The following is a 16443-nucleotide window of genomic DNA, read 5'->3' on the forward strand; positions in this document are numbered from 1 at the left end:
TTTAAATGTACTTTCAACTCTTCAACACCATAAGAAAAAAAAAAAATTTTTATTTTGAAATACCCTAACGCTCACAAATTTCAATACATTTTGTGTTTTGCAGGTGGCGACACGTGGAGCACAGGTTGGTCCAACAACCCCTCTAGTCTATGGACCAACTCCTCCCTCGACAGCGCCGACCCCGCCCGGGCCACGCCCTCCAGCCTCAACTCGTTCCTGCCCAACGACCTGTTGGGCGGCGAGTCCATGTAAAACGAACTAATACTGAGCGACAACAAAAAACAAAGAGGTGAAAAGAAAAACATGCTAAGAACAAGCGATATTAAAACAAATAGTTAAGCTCTAGTTAGAAAGACGCGCTTTTTTCACGTTTAACTATAAGTTTTACACAACAAAATTTTGTTGATATTTACCATTTTGACTCTTTTATTGTTATTGTAAATGTATATTATTACATACCGACTTTTACGCGGCAATTTCGAAACGATTGTTGTTTTTAGAATGTTTTTTGTTTTTTTTTATTATTACGGTTTAGATTATAAAATTTTAGGGCAGGCGGTTAAACCAAATGTAACGTGATTCCTGTATATTGCGATATGAAATTGAAAGAAGATTTTTATTTATTTTTGAAGTTGCCATTTGTTTTTTTTCTCTTTCTATTAATCAAATATGTTTGTAGTATTTTATTATTTTCGAATTGGCTATAGCTTGACAATGGGGAGGAGGGAGAGTAGCTTTAAACTGAAAATGAAACCGGTCGTCGCGCGACCAGTTTTCTTTTTATCATGATAAGTGACTTAAAATGAATAGACACGATCGCCAACGCGTTCGGTACTGAGCTCAATTTTCAAACGCACTTAGCGACCTATATAGAAAAAAATTGAAAAAAAATCATATAAAATGTAACCCGAACTAGTCCACTTTAAGCAAGGTTTAAGATTTAATATATTGTATATTGAAATATATATGTATATTATGTGACCAAAACACTCATGATAATTAATTACATTTTATATATATTTTGAGCTCTTAGACGTAATAATATATTATATTAGACTTTTCTCGTAATTGCATATTTTCCTAAATATTAACACTATTATATATTATATTATTAACGTTGTTTTAGTTGTTTAATCGTAATTTAAAGTACCTAAGTTATTTTTTACGGACCCGGTGTGGTTACAATTATTTTCGTGGCATGTGTATCCTATTTCTTTTATTATTACTATTAATAATTATTTTCGAGCGTTTTTATGCATTTGCTGGGGTATATTAAGTACGATGAGGGTGCTAGTTTTCGTTTCTTCTATCGTATAAGGGGGCGTGACTCCGAACGGGCCCCGCCCATTCGAACTCCGCCTCCACTCTCTATCCCCGCAGAACCTGTGATCTCTTATTCCTGATATATCAAAATACACTTACAAATATACATGTTTACGTAAGCTGTTATCTAAAGTAATTTTTTGGGTTGGATTAGTCCCAAAATAAAAAAAACACCACACAATCAGTTTTTAGACTGCACGCAAAATGAAAAGTATTCATAAACTTAGTAATAAAATTCTTAAAAAAAGAAAACACTAAAAATAAAACCAATATATCGTTCTAATTAATAATAAAATTTAATATATTATAATATACCCTTATAATTATATGATAAATGTGTATTTAATGGATGTGTTAGCCGTAGACATTGAATATCGTTACATTTTTTAGTCTGTATACTGTGATTGTCTTCGATCACAATAAGAGAAACAAAAACGTGTTATTGTGGTGTTCATACGAGATTCAACTTTATAGCTAACAGTGTGGAAGGGAATGAAAGACGCCTAAAAGTCTCCTTTTCGTTATTTTGAACATTCGAACAAACAGGGTTGGCAAATGGAAAGCAAGCGAGCAAGCTGGTCGTTTTTAGTTTAGTTTTAATTTTTACGATTATTTTTATTGAATATCTAATAAATATATATATTTTAAAAGTGAATTTGCGAGGCACTCTACCCGGTTTTTGCCTTAACAATGCTGCTGTTTGAGCTGTGATGTATTTTTGGACTTAAATAGAATTTAAACCGCGTTAGGTTTCATCGAGGATCATCTCATTTTTCCACTACTTACAAATAATTCGCGTAAGGCAGCTGAACTAAGAGCGGAATCGAGTCCAAATCGCCGATTTTTTTTTTCGGTTTACATAGAACTAAACGAAAATTTTCTGAAAACTTAACATTTTGGGCTTTGATCAGTTTAAAAAAGTTCTGAAAATATGAGGTTATAAAGTTTTCAACGCCTTGACAAGGGTTTGACTGTTATCTGACGTCAAAATCTGATACGTCATTGAAAGAAGACAAAATAAAATTAAAAACTAGTCAACAAGAAGAACATATTTTTTGCAATAAAATTTTCTTAATATTAAAACTATTGTCAAAATTGTCATAAATTCTTTACTATTTTGGTACGGAGTACCAATCTAGTTTATATTTTATAAATTTTATGCTCAACTATTCATAAAAACCTAGGTGCAATCAAAGTTTATATCCAGTGTATATACATATAAATCCTCATAAAGCTTTATCGTGATGACGTCTGTTTCTCGATTTGATAAAAAAAATAGTTAATTTGCAACGTTAAAGAAGAACTTCAAATGATTCATTAAATAATCATGGCAAAATTTGAACTAAAGTGTAGAAAAAGTAAAATTTTCGTTTAGTTCTTAACATAAAAATATATTTTGTTCGATTCCGAACCCGTTACTATCCTGAACTTATATTTATTGATCGCAAGTATTTATCTAGTCCTTTTTTATCTCGTGTGTTTTTAGTGTTGTTTCCATTTGCGCAAGTTACCTAAGAAAACTCTAGTTAGGCGAAAAGACTGAAGCGAATAAAGTAAATCATGAAATTGTTGTTATTTTATCGTGTGCATTTATATGTCCCGTTTGGTGCGGTGTTCAAACTAACTCGAGACGCGAAGAGCCAACCTTTCGTTTGGTATTCACAGGAGAAAAAGATCATTTGAATGAACTAACAGTTTTAAAAAAGAGTACATAACTGTGCTGTGACTTTTAAGTGGCTTTTTAATTTTTAAAAATAACCATAAAAAACAAGAAAAAAAACTGTTTCTTTTCTTACTTTATTATTAGCTTTTAAAAATGTCGAACGTCAGCTTGGTGGATTAAAGAACTCATCATACAAGTCATATCGTGCACAAATAACGGAACAATAATCGAACTTATATCAGCGGGAGACGAAAGAGAAAAATATAAATTTTATTTTTTTGAAAGCAAGCTAGATTCGATCACAATTTTTCTAAATCGTAACGTTTAATCCACCCGGCGGACGTTTGTTGAATTTAATGGTGCAAAATTGGCTGTTTTTTCCTAGCCGGTCGTCACACACATGCTTTAAATAATTAAAAGGAAATTAAATGATAAAACGAGGACGCTTTATACGAAAACCTTCTAGGAAAAAATAAGCCTCTCTCAAGTTCCAATAGAGAATATTTAGTATCTTATTGCCAATTTACATTTTAGTATATATGTATTAGACTTTAGGTATTACGATATTAATTAGTATTTAAGGAATTTGGTAGTAGGGATATAAATGTGTGTTCTTATATAATCAATCGGACAACCACAAAACTCTGAATCATACGTTTTAATTATTAGATTGTAATATGACCTAACCGCGAAAAGACTCGTACGATGTGCGCTATTTTGCGAGCCTAGGTGTGCGAAAGGGCTCACGCAAGCCCTACCCCATTTGTAAACACCGAGGCCTTCATCGGGGTGGTTTCGATTGGTGCGAAGAAATGATAGTTACCCGCGTTCACGTGCATTCGGTTCGCTCAATTAACCACCCTCTCTTTATTTTTCGAAAAAATGAAAGAAGATGGTACGACTTTTTTTCATATCTTTATCAAACTGGGCGAAGAACAGAGTCGATCTTCAGATTTTGACCATACTATGCGCAATAAAAGGGGCTGAACAATTTGTTTTCACTCTGCTCACGAATAACTATTAGGGAATAATTACAAAATCCTCTTTCTCTCTATATATGTATGTTTAAGTGTAATATAATTATATTTTTTAATATAGTACTGAAATCCGCCACTACAAAGTACCACTTTATCAGGTTTTCGGTTTGAACTAAACGGTACACACCGTTCGTTCCTATTTAGGCATATCGTTTCCTTGGAAAAGCCTAAACTTTCAGCTATAGAGATGTGTCTCATATATAAAGTCTGAGACAGATTTTTTCTATTCACAATGCTTAGAAAATTGTTTTTTTTTATATAATACACCCATGATACAAGAACGGTTAGATAAGATATTATGTAGTATGTAGTGGGCGGAGCTTAACAGAAAATTACTACGTGACGTCATGTGGGCGGAGAACAAATTTGCGACCGCCAAGGATCTTATCTTCCGTTATTTGCTGTCCTCCATTCGCGAATTTCAAGTTCCAGAGCTTTACGCCCTGGGCTACTCGAGAACGGTTCTGAAAGGAGCTGTGCGCGATAGCCTGGTGTCTTCATATGGCGCGGTACAGTTCTAACACAGTTCTGAACTTTATGACTCAATTGAATGGAGGGAGAGTATCGCGTTCTTGAACAGTTCAGAGCTGCACAACTGCGTGAATGGAGAACAGTAATTGTATCATGTAATACACCAAAATACTTTATTTTAAATTCTCTAAAAAGAGTTGAGATATTTTTTTGACTCTCAAGTATTGGGATAACTTTTATTATTTCTGTATCTGTGTCTTATCATTATTACTTCACTATTTAGAATGCATTTTATCGGTAAATATCTATTTAAAATTTGAGTTACATTGTTTTACATATAATTGACGCATATTTTTATACAGACCTGGACATACCAAATCGGTGGTCTGGATTTTAGCTAAAGAGCGACAAGTGGGCTGATAATTTCTATGCGGTATTGCCGCATTTTTCAATAAAACTTAAAACTAAACAAGGCGTTTTGAACAGTCTTGCAGCAAGGGTTAGACCGTTATTATAGTCACGTAATCTTTTAAATTCTATGGGTGCTTAAATCAAATGTAAGAACCGGCAACTCTGCACTTATTTGTATCTGTCTTATCAACTGGTTATAACTACATAAGTCAGTCCTTTATCTCTATTTTACTCATTAAAATACAGACCACCGATTTAGATCAGACGGTATGTATACTTATCTGACTACTAGTAGTAGTCAATAAATACACGAACAGCTTGGGTGTAAAAAATCTCTTGAACTGACTTTATATGTGTGATACTAACTATACTGAAATTTTAGGGGGCAGTTAACGAAACCGATTATAGTAAAACAATAATGAATCAAAAACCAAACAGTTTACTCACCTAATGCTTTGAAGTGGATTTTTACCAGTGATCTATGTATTAAGTTAAGATAATTTGACAGTTGTAGATAGACGCCACTTCACACAAACTGAACGGTATTTTTCGGCGGTCATCTCCAACTGCCAAAGCAGTATTGTGATTTACTTACTAATTTAATGAATTTAAAATGAAAAATTGAAATTATAAATTTTGCATTTTGGTGTGAAACTCTTAAAATGCGAATTTATATTCCAGTAATTGTTTATGTCTGATATTCGTGTACCTTTCAATATGTAGGTTATAACGTTGTTTATTTAAAGAAAAAAATATATATTATTAAAAAAAAACAAAAAAAAACTTAGACTATAAGTATATTATAAGCTCAGCTTAAATAAATATCATAAATTAAGTAGGATAGATTCTGCACAACAACAAAAGAAAAAAAACTACATGTGGCTGAAAAGTAACCTTATTCTAGAACACATCAGACGACCCCCAAAAATATCTCGGAGCAATTTCTGAACAGAGCTGAACCTTTGTTACCTGATCTTTTGCAATACATTTAACAGCAACGAAGGAACACATACCGTTTATGTACAACCAGCAAATACTTGATACGTAACTTAAAAAAAATGAGAAAAAATTAAACCAAATTACTTAAATCCGCGCGCGAACTTAGCTAATTTTAATGTTGTAAAAGAAAGGAAACGAGAAAAAAAAGAACCGTTAGTATTTGATTTAGGTTTACAGTATTTGTGATCAAAGTGCCACTTGTGTTTTCAAGTATATATTATATATTTAATCATTGCCACTAAATACTATATATATTACATATATATTATTAATTAAAGAATATATTATATAATGAACATTATAGTAGTGGTAAATTAGAATATGAATGGCACCAAGGTGTCCCTAGTGTAGTAGACTATTCTCGGTGTTCGGTAGTTCTTAAGAGTTGTTTTACCCTGTCTTGACCTAATAAATATTTTTCGAAAAAAAACATCCTCTATATCTAAAAAAAAACGGGAAATATTCCTTCCGTTTCAAGACTTAATTATAATCGTACTGAATTTTTGTTGTGCACCTAAACTAAGGAAAAAAGCTTCTCTTTTTGTTTTGGAGGAAAAAATGCCAAAGTTGTGACAGAAAATCCCATCGACTCTTATTTTCCAAAATCATATCAGTAATAATAATAAATTTAATACCTTGAAACTTTCTGCGATACACCTATTGGGGTAGAATAAAGAAAAAAAAAACGTTTTTGTTTATTAATAACAAAGTGCGAATTCAAATCGGTCTTAATGCAACTTTGACAAGGTCACATTTAAGTCTGCCAAAAGTGTAATCCTGACTTATAGATAATATAAATATATAGAGTTATTTTTATGAATCGGCAATAATAATACGTTTAATTTTTAAAGTATATATGACTTTTTTAAAGAAAAAATGGATAATGCAATTTTTAACGCTGTTTTTTCTAAGATCACGTCGTGTTTCGGTGTAATATTATTAATAATAGATCAATAAAAAAAACGAGAACATTAAAACTATTTAAAAATAAGACAAGAAGGAATGCCAATGTCACGCAATCTGTAACGCTTGTCGCTTCTTGTATATTGTACGGTCGAAATCGTGCAAAATAAAAATATTAGCGCCGTGTTTAACACTTGATAATACCAATTGATGTGCCTCTTGACTTGTTATATAAATAAATATAAATTTGTAAAATTAAATTAACCGGTCGTGACCTGCTTGGTCTCTCAAGTCTTATCCCGCAAGAGATATCTCAATAGTACTAGTGAGCTTTAAGATTGACTGTTGTATTTGACATTTTTATTTGTTATTGAACGTACTATACCGGTTTACTCATGTCGATATTGAAAGAGCTCTATCTCCTGTCGATTATGTCAGTTAAAATGAACTGCTTTGTGTTTGTATTTGTTATTATTTAACCAAAACATCAATAAATGCGTGACCATCAAGAAAAAGAAGGCCATACAACTATGACGTAAAAGTCTGATACGTCATCAAAGAAAGGCCGAGGATAAACTAACTTAAAAATATTTTTTTTAACAACATTATTTGACATAACACAATATTTTTATCAATAATAACTTTGGATTACATTAAAAACAGTCAAACATTGTATTATTAACTTAAAAATAAAATTCAACCAAAGTTTGTATTTAGAGTGTGAAGGGGCCTTTTTCGCCTCTCTTCTATGCCGTCAGACGTGAGCCATCAGGCCTTATTTTTCTCGCTGGTAACGATAAATGTCAACCTTCATATAATATCAGTCTAAATATGCCGGATGACTAGTGTAATTTGACTTTTAACATCGACATGAGTAAACTAACTTGAAGTCTTTAAAAATGAACTATATATTCCTTTTTTATCGAATGTGTTGTAGCAAAGGCCATATTCTGAGCCTGATTTAAGAAAATAAAAGGTACGAAGTCCCTTTTTATGAATTTGTTTCGGTCGTAAATGTCGAAACGTCTGTTTGGTCCACAGTTGGGAGAAACTTACAAAAAAAAATATGGTTGAGGGGTAATTAAATCTAGTTCGTATACTTAAAACAATGGAAATGTTACTTATCTAGTGGCAGCATTTAGTCATTTATTATAACGTTTTAGTATTAATATGGATAGCGACAAGTTACATACTCTGTAATAAAATAGAAGAAAAAAAAACACTGTGCAATATACTTTATATAACTTACTGTCTGTCCTTTTCAAGTATTATTATATTACTACTAATATATAATCGTGTCACATACAAACATACGCTTTGTATTTCTAGTTGTTACTATATATATTTCCACCCCTTTCAATCTTCCTTTTTGCACAGATTTTCTTGCCATCGGTATGTGTATGATATTAAGTCTCTTTTATTTTTTTGTTTTATTTAAATACTCGTTACTATATACCAAAGACCACAAGTGTCATATATTTAAACGCTGAATTTATTAAATTTCTTCGAATTTCGCCAAATTCTTCCAACAAAGGTTGTGATAGTAATAGTTTTTAGTGCTTCTTATTCCGTATGCGCCGAGCATAACAAATATGTTATTTTGTTTGTGTTTTTTCCTCCTCGTTTACGATGATTTCAACATACCAGTGCGTTTTCTTTGCGCGTCACCGAGGAAACGGACCAACCGCGGACGTTTGCTCGGTGTTCGCCGCACAAAAACTTAAGTGCCTACGAATATGTGCAATTCAAAATAATATAAACGGGCCTGACTTTTAGACAGGGTTTTAATTAAAGAAAAATAAAACTATTTAGGCGAATTGAACGTGTGTGTATATTTTAAATAAAGCGGCTATGGTTGTAGCCCCCACCAATGTATAAAAATTAACGCAGAAAATAGTCGAAAATAGAACATAAGTAAGGGTGTGAGTTTTTGATTGACTTAGTTCGATCAGACGCGAACAAAAGCAAGTATAACCTCATTTTAATCTAGTACAATTCAACCTTTTTTTTTTTAAATAAACTTGCTTCTGTTCGAGACCTGTCGAAATGTAATTTTGTTGATCTCGTCCTCGGGCGACGATTTAAAGCTAGCATGGTACTGCCAACTGTAAAAAGAATATTGTATGTCCTAAGTATAATCAAAGAGTTATATGTGTAGGTTAATTGTACTATAACGTTTCGTTGATCGTACTAACCCGAAAAATAAAGGCGTTTTGTTTATCTGAACCGGAGCATATTCAAAAACGAAATTCAAAAATAAAGAAAGTAGATAGATAGCCGTGAGGTAAAAATGAAGCAGACGTTAGGCCCTCAGTCTCAGGTGTTTTAGAGTTTATCGTCACTCTTCTAGTTACGTAAGGTTTTTAATAATTAAGTCAAATATACTGAATAACTAAATGAAAATACATTCCTTAGGTAATCGAGTTGTTTTTAGAGATATCTTGTTAAATTATTTATTTAAATTTACGTTCAAAGAAAGAGACATTTTCGTTTTCGTTGTTTAGGAAATCAAAAAAAAAACTATATGAATAAAATAAATAAAGAATAAAAACGGTAATGCCTTAAAAATGACAAACAAGTGTGCTCTCTGTCTAGTATATCGTAGATTAATAAGATTCGTAGATAGATAAAAGCTCGTCGGATTTAAAGCGGTCAAGAGAGACCTAAAAGACTGTAGAGGGATACCGAGGGATTAACGGGACCTTTACTCTAACCCTTTTATTTCAGGGGGTTCCCTAAAAGTCCCTTTAAGACCGAGAACTTAGTTTCGGAGCCGGGAGAGAACACTAGGTCCACGATTAAAGGTGCTCTAAATAGCAGCTTAATTTGAATAATGTATTAAAAAAAGGAATCTCCAATATATATTTTTTAATATAGTCCGCCGAGGTATTTTCTTGTCATATCAAATGAATACTGATAGAAGATAAAAAAAGACACATTGGTTAATTAGTTAACAAAAAAAAACATAAAAAAACGATCGTGCCAAAATTTCGCTTAGAAACCTTTTGCTCATGGCGATTGCGGCGATGCCAAGTTTCCGTAGTCGCGTACGCTTACTTGCTGTGTATATTAACTTATAAATGCAATATGTGTATATATGGCTGATGAAATCTTGTACAATTGTTATAATTTCATAGTATATTATGTATTAACTACTTAATTATTAGTATAGGAAATGTGTTATGTATTTAAATATTAGGAACTGAATAAAAAAAACAAAAAAAAATCCAAGTTTCTCCCAACTGTGGCGTGCAAACGTTTCGTCGTTTGTGGACTAACGATTAACCAAACTTATTTACAGATGTTTATGATTAATAATGTATAAGTGCATCCTATTTTGTCGCATTTTATCTATATATACAACATCGGACTGTGGAAAGAAGTAAAAAATCTTTGTTTACATTTTGGGCGAGGACTGAATTGTGATTTCGTTTGTTTTGTGATATGAGTACAATTTTTGTGATATACTTGGATATTTATAGTGTATTAAATATTAATAATAAATAGCTTTAGGTAATTATTTCGGTATAAATAAAATAATATGCGAAAAAATAACGGCTAATTTGGGCGTCTGATATTAGTCCAAAATATACGAGTTTTAAAGTTTAAAAATACTATTGAGTTAATATTAAATGTTGTTAAAGCCCGGTTGACACGGTACCAGTCAAGTACACTAAGATGCTGCCATATACAGGGCGTCCCAATATTCCGTGGACATAGAGCTACTACGTATTTTTGGAATTAAAAGAAGTTCATTTGACACAATTTACCTCTATACAAAAGTGCTTTGTTTGTCCGCTAGAGGGCATTAAACTTTAAAAATAATCACATTTTTTCAGATATTTTAAGAACCATTATTCCTATTTGAATGAGATTTTGGGTGTCTTTGTTTTGCTAAGTGGTTTAACATTTGATATTCACAAAAATCACACAAGCAAAAATACGGGAAGGGTGAAAACTATCTCCACCCCTACATAAATTTTAGTATAAATATTTTCCAACTCAACCGACGACTCTTTTCGTTAAATGTTCCTTCTAGTATTTACTACATTTTTTATCTCTTGTTAAAAAAACGCCACAACGCATAGTTTTTCAGAAAAAAATTTTTGAATACTTATTTTTCCAAAACAGACCTACAAAACAGGGACTTCCAATATTTCGTGGACTTAGAACAACTGCGTATTCTTTGAATCAAAATAAATTAATTGCACATACAATTACACCCTACAAAAGTGCTTCGTTTGTTCGTTAGAGGGCATCAATCAAAAACAAACCCGAACGTTAATTTAAGTTATTCATTTTTTCAAACTTTTATGAAGATATAGAGGTAAATACAGTTATTTGGCAACATCCAAGTGTACTTGGTCCAAGTACACTTGGACCGTGTCAACCCGCCTTAATAGATTAAAAGAAGAAAAAAAAATACTGGTACAGAGTAAAATCAGAAGACCCACGAAGCCTAATGTAAGAAGTCTCGTTCCGAGGCGATCTATTACCCTTTTAATGTTCTTTTTAAAGAAATTAAATCCAGTCAACTTAAAAATGAGAGAAAATTCTTGTCCTAATCTCTAGTACAATCGATAGGTGTTTTTTCGACATCTACAAGAACGGTCCGACTCGCCTAGATGTAAACAAAGATCCTTTCTTCGCTGTATAACAATAATACTAATATTATTTAGCATCACACATGACTCGGTCGGTTGTTTTTATTCGACCGCAACAAATGGCCTAAAAGTTCCCTCCTGTTTCAGTCTAGTCCTGTTTCGATTGCCCATACTGATGCGAACATGTTATTCCATGTCTATTGTCATTCTTGTGTTTCGTATATGTGTTTACTTCGTCATCCCCTAAGCCCTCTATACGAACCTTCCAAAAATATGAAGAAAATTCCAAAGTTCCTTATGTTGCCTGTAAGTTTACGAATTTAGTCTTTACTTCGTATGGTTGTGTTTTTTTATATTATTGGAGACACGGTTGATTTTGATTGTGTATTTTTCGTGTTATGTATCATCAATATTATTCATTCAGAGTCGAATAAGGCAATATGAAATTTCCTGTAATTGACAGATTCAAATATGTGATATTGCTGACAATTTAAAATTTTAATATTTATCCGCTACTATTATCTACAGTGTCTAGAGAAAATAAACATCGTTTGACTGACGGTATGATTATACCGTCCAAAAAAATAACTGATCGTTATTTTTCTAGTTGGATTGTCTATAAGCGCTTGCAAAGGGGTATTTTCTATGAAATTTATAGACAAAAAGATCTATCGACAAAAAAAAACAAAGTCTGATCTGAAAAATTAATTAAAATGAAAAAATAAATAAATAAGACAAAACGAATCTCTGATATTGACAGTTTTTAGAATAAACTTAAAAAAATACATGTCACACTGGGAGGGTAAACTCAGGGACCAGGCCAAAAGTCACGGTGATATCAAGTTAGACAAAAATAAGAAAATCAAATGAGATGATAAAATAATTACACCCCTTTAAATAATAGTACACTTACTTATAAAATGAAAACTCAATTAAATGTCGTAGAAAATTATTTTCAAGTCTGTATAAATATTTTGAAAGTTATTAAATTAAATGCACCCTGCTGCACTGTTGTCGCGATTTAATTCTAAATTTTTTAGTGAAAAAAAAATGAAAATGAAATGCCTATATAATATTTATGCGAGTCCAATCAAGTCTCCCAACAATAATAAACATATACAGTGCAGATGGGCGCCTAGGATTAAGTTAGGTTATGTAAGTGCTTTTGAACAACATCCTGTTGTTTACGCTCTGTACTTGTAACCCAAATGACCAGTATGCATTCAGTAATAAAGGTTGTCTTAATGTATTTGGTTTTGTTTATTTCTAACCCTTTCCCTTGATACCCTAATCCCTAAAGGCGAGTTGGTACAGTCCAAGTGTACTTGGACCAAATACACTTGGATGCTGACAATAATGCTGCGCGCGTCTCACTTATTCGCTGCTTGTATTGTATTAACTATTTTATTCAAGACAAGTCGGAAGGCTTCGTAACATTCAAGTTAGTAGGCTGGCTGCCAACTTACATGGATGTTACGAGACCTTATAACTTGGCTTGGATAAAACAGTTGATATAGTCTGTGAAACGAATAACTTTGAATTTGACAGTTCCCGCGGGCTTTTCTAGTGTTAATTTTATTAGGTTAGCAACTTGCGGCCATGCTGACGCAATGCCTTCTCTAATAGAACAGCCTCGGAGCGAGATTTATGACGTCACGCTAGTTAGATACTACGGATTAATAAATATGTTGTAGAATACATGGAAAATATAATTATTCCTCGTATTTTTGGTTACATTGATTATGGCTGAAATCGTACTCCATAGTCAATGTAGATAGTTTTAGTGTTAAGAATAATAATTTTAAAAAATATGTGGTTGCCTAGATAATGGGTACTATAAATAATAGCTTCATAATTTTAAGTAAATTTTGGATTTTTTTTGTTAAAACAATTTTCCCCTATCTGCTAAAATAAAGTGGTGGGGGAAGGTTAGATCTATCTTTATTTAAATGTTAATAACTCCGGACTGGATGATCAGAATCCAACAAACGAGGGCTCGTTTAAAAGAGTGTTTCTTACTTTATATTATACCATAAAAATAATAATAATAAGGTTTTGAACGTAGAAGCTAGGGGGCGCTTTTTTACAATTTAAGCATTTTTTCAAAAAAATTAAGTACGATAGTATGTACTATTTTAGCTGGTTGTAAAGAGTAGTAAAAGCTTAAAAAGTCAGCGAAAACCGCATCTTGATTTCTTCTTTCAAACCGAAGATATTAGCAAAATTATAATAAATACCAAAAAATAAGCCCTTAATTACCTTATTTTTATACAGTATCAGTAGCCCTCTTGATTAGGCCCATTCTAACAAAAAATAAGATAGAAATAGTTAGTTTATTTTAAAATCCACGAAATACCATAATACCAGATGTATTAATATCTAATAATTAAGATATTTATTATTAATAATAGTGAACAGGAAACAGTGAAGCCATGGTAGGCTTTGGAAAAAAGTTGCTTTTGACGTAATAGTATAAACGTCAAATTGTTATTAGATCAACATTTGATAGTCTTAGCAACGTTTTTTTTTATCTTTTAAATGGTTTTTCAAAATGCCTTTATTATTTGAAGTAGTTGAAGTTGTTGGCATTGTGAAAAAGCAATCAAAAGATAAAAAACGCTGCTTAGAGTATCAAAATGTTGATCTAATAACAATTTGACGTTTATACTATTACGTCAAAAGCAACTTTTTTCCAAAGCCTACCATGACTTCACTGAATCATCTTTTCTTATTCACTGTTATTAATATCTTAATTATTAGACATTAATACCTCTGGTATTATGATATTTTGATATTTCTTCGATTTTAAAATAAACTAACTGTTTCAATCTTATTTTTTTGTTAAAATGGGCCTAATCAAGAGGGCTACTGATACTATATTGTAAAAATAACGTAATTAAGGGCTTATTTTTTGGTATTTATTATAATTTTGCCAATATCTTCGGTTTGAAAGAAGATATCAAGATGCGGTTTTCGCTGACTTTTTAAGCTTTTACTACTCATTACTATCAGCTAAAATTACATATACTATTGCATTTATTTTTTTGAAAAAACAATGCAATGTTTGTTAAATTGTAAGACAACGCCCTCTAGCGTCTACGTTCAAAAGCTTAGTATTATTGTTTATATGGTAAAATATAGAGTAAGAAACGCTCTTTTAAACGAGCCCTCGCTTGTTGGATGCCGATCATCCAGTCCAGAGTTATTAATATTGAAATAAAAACAGATCTAACCTTCCCCCACTACTATATTTTGGTAGATAGGGGAAAATGGCCCTAACAAAAAATATTCAAAATTTACTGAAGATTATGAAGCTGTTACTTATAGTACACTTTATCTAGGCAAAATTGTGTAAAAACTCCATTTTCTTATTTTTTGTTGCAGTTGCGCCCCCTAGCGGTCGTTATACAAACTTGAAAATGATTTCCAGCAATTTCCCATAGCCTCTTTAGTTAGGTATAAATATTTTTTTCCGCAGCCGCTACGGCTAATACTTTCCGAGATACAGCCGAGAGCTATTCTTAGTGGGACACCCTGTACAGGGAGAGATACATACACCCTGTACAGGGTGTCCCACTAAGAATAGCTCTCGGCTGTATCTCGGAAAGTATTAGTCGTAGAGCTTGCAGAAAAGAATATTTATAACTAAAGAGATCATGAGAAATTGCTGAAAATTATTTTCAAGTATGTAGAGTGGTCGCTAGAGGGCGCAACTGCTATTAAAAATAAGAAAAAGGAGTTTTTACACAATTTTGCCTAGATAACGGATAATATAAATAATAGATTCATAATCTTCAGTAATTTTTGCATATTTTTTGTTAGAACCATTTTCCCCTATCTGCTAAAATAAAGTGGTGGGGGAAGGTTAGATCTATTTTTATTTAAACATTAATAACTCCAGACTGGATGAACGGAATCTAACAAACGGGGGCTCGTTTAAAAGAGCGTTTCTTACTCTATATTATAACGTATAAACAATAAAACTAAGCTTTTGAACGTAGACGCTAGGGGGCGCTGCCTTACAATTTAACAAAAATTACGCGTTTTTTGATATTTGATATCTTTTTTCAAACCAAAGTTATTAGCAAAATTATAATAAATACAAAAAAATAAGCCCTTAATTACCTTATCTTTCTAATACGGTATCCCTAGCCCTCTTGATTATGACCATTCTAATAAAAAATAAGATAGAAAAGATTTATTTCATTCAAAAAATCGACAATATACCAGAATACTAGGTGTATTAATATCTAATAATTAAGATATCATGACTAAGAAACGACGCCTCAGTGAATTCATGGTAGGCTTTGGAAAAAAAAGTTGCTTTTAAAGAGATAGTTTAAACTCAAAATATTTTTATATCAACAATTTGATAGTCTCAGCAGCGTTTTTTATCTTTTGATTGCTTTTCTAAAAATGCCTTTCTTCAAAAGAGAAAAAACGCTGCTAAGACTATCAAAATGTTGATTTAATAACTCTTTGACGTTTTAGTTTATACTATTATGTCAAAAGGATCTTTTTTCCAGAACCTACCATGATTTCACTGAGTCGTCGTTTCTTATTCACTGTCATTGATATCTTAATTATTAGATATTAATACATCTGGTATTATGGTATTCGATTTTAGAATAAACTAATCTATCTTATTCTATCTTATTTTTTATTAGAATGGTCATAACCAAGAGGGCTACTGCAACCGTGTTAAAAAAATAAGGTAATTAAGGGCCTATTTTTTTGTATTTATTATAATTTTGCTAATATCTTCGGTTTGAAAGAAGATATCAAGATGCGGTTTTCGCTGACTTTTTAAGCTTTTACTACCAGCTAAAACAGCACATACTATCGTATTTAATTTTTTTGAAAAAACGCGCAATGTTTGTTAAATTGTAAGACAGCGCCCCCTAGCGTCTACATTCAAAAGCTTATTATTATTGTTTATACGCATAGAGTAAGATACGCTCTTTTAAACGAGCCTCCGTTTGTTAGATTCCGTTCATCCAGTTTAGAGTTATTAATGTTTAAATAAAAATAG

The 16443-nt window shown here is 31.9% G+C and overlaps 1 protein-coding gene across 1 annotated transcript in view; it reads left to right on the forward strand.

The window, feature by feature from the left end:
• Positions 1 to 12660, forward strand: part of LOC115878231 (protein Gawky-like) — a 61383-nt gene extending 48723 nt beyond the window's left edge. Inside the window, 1 exon segment of the mRNA XM_030894655.1 lies at positions 104 to 12660. Coding sequence (XP_030750515.1) covers positions 104 to 252 — 149 coding nt within the window. The 3' untranslated portion in view covers positions 253 to 12660.
• The last annotated feature ends 3783 nt before the right edge of the window (positions 12661 to 16443 follow it).

The sequence above is a fragment of the Sitophilus oryzae genome, unplaced genomic scaffold, assembly GCF_002938485.1.
Source record: "Sitophilus oryzae breed Bouriz unplaced genomic scaffold, Soryzae_2.0 scaffold_1502_pilon_pilon, whole genome shotgun sequence".
NCBI lineage: Eukaryota > Metazoa > Arthropoda > Insecta > Coleoptera > Curculionidae > Sitophilus > Sitophilus oryzae.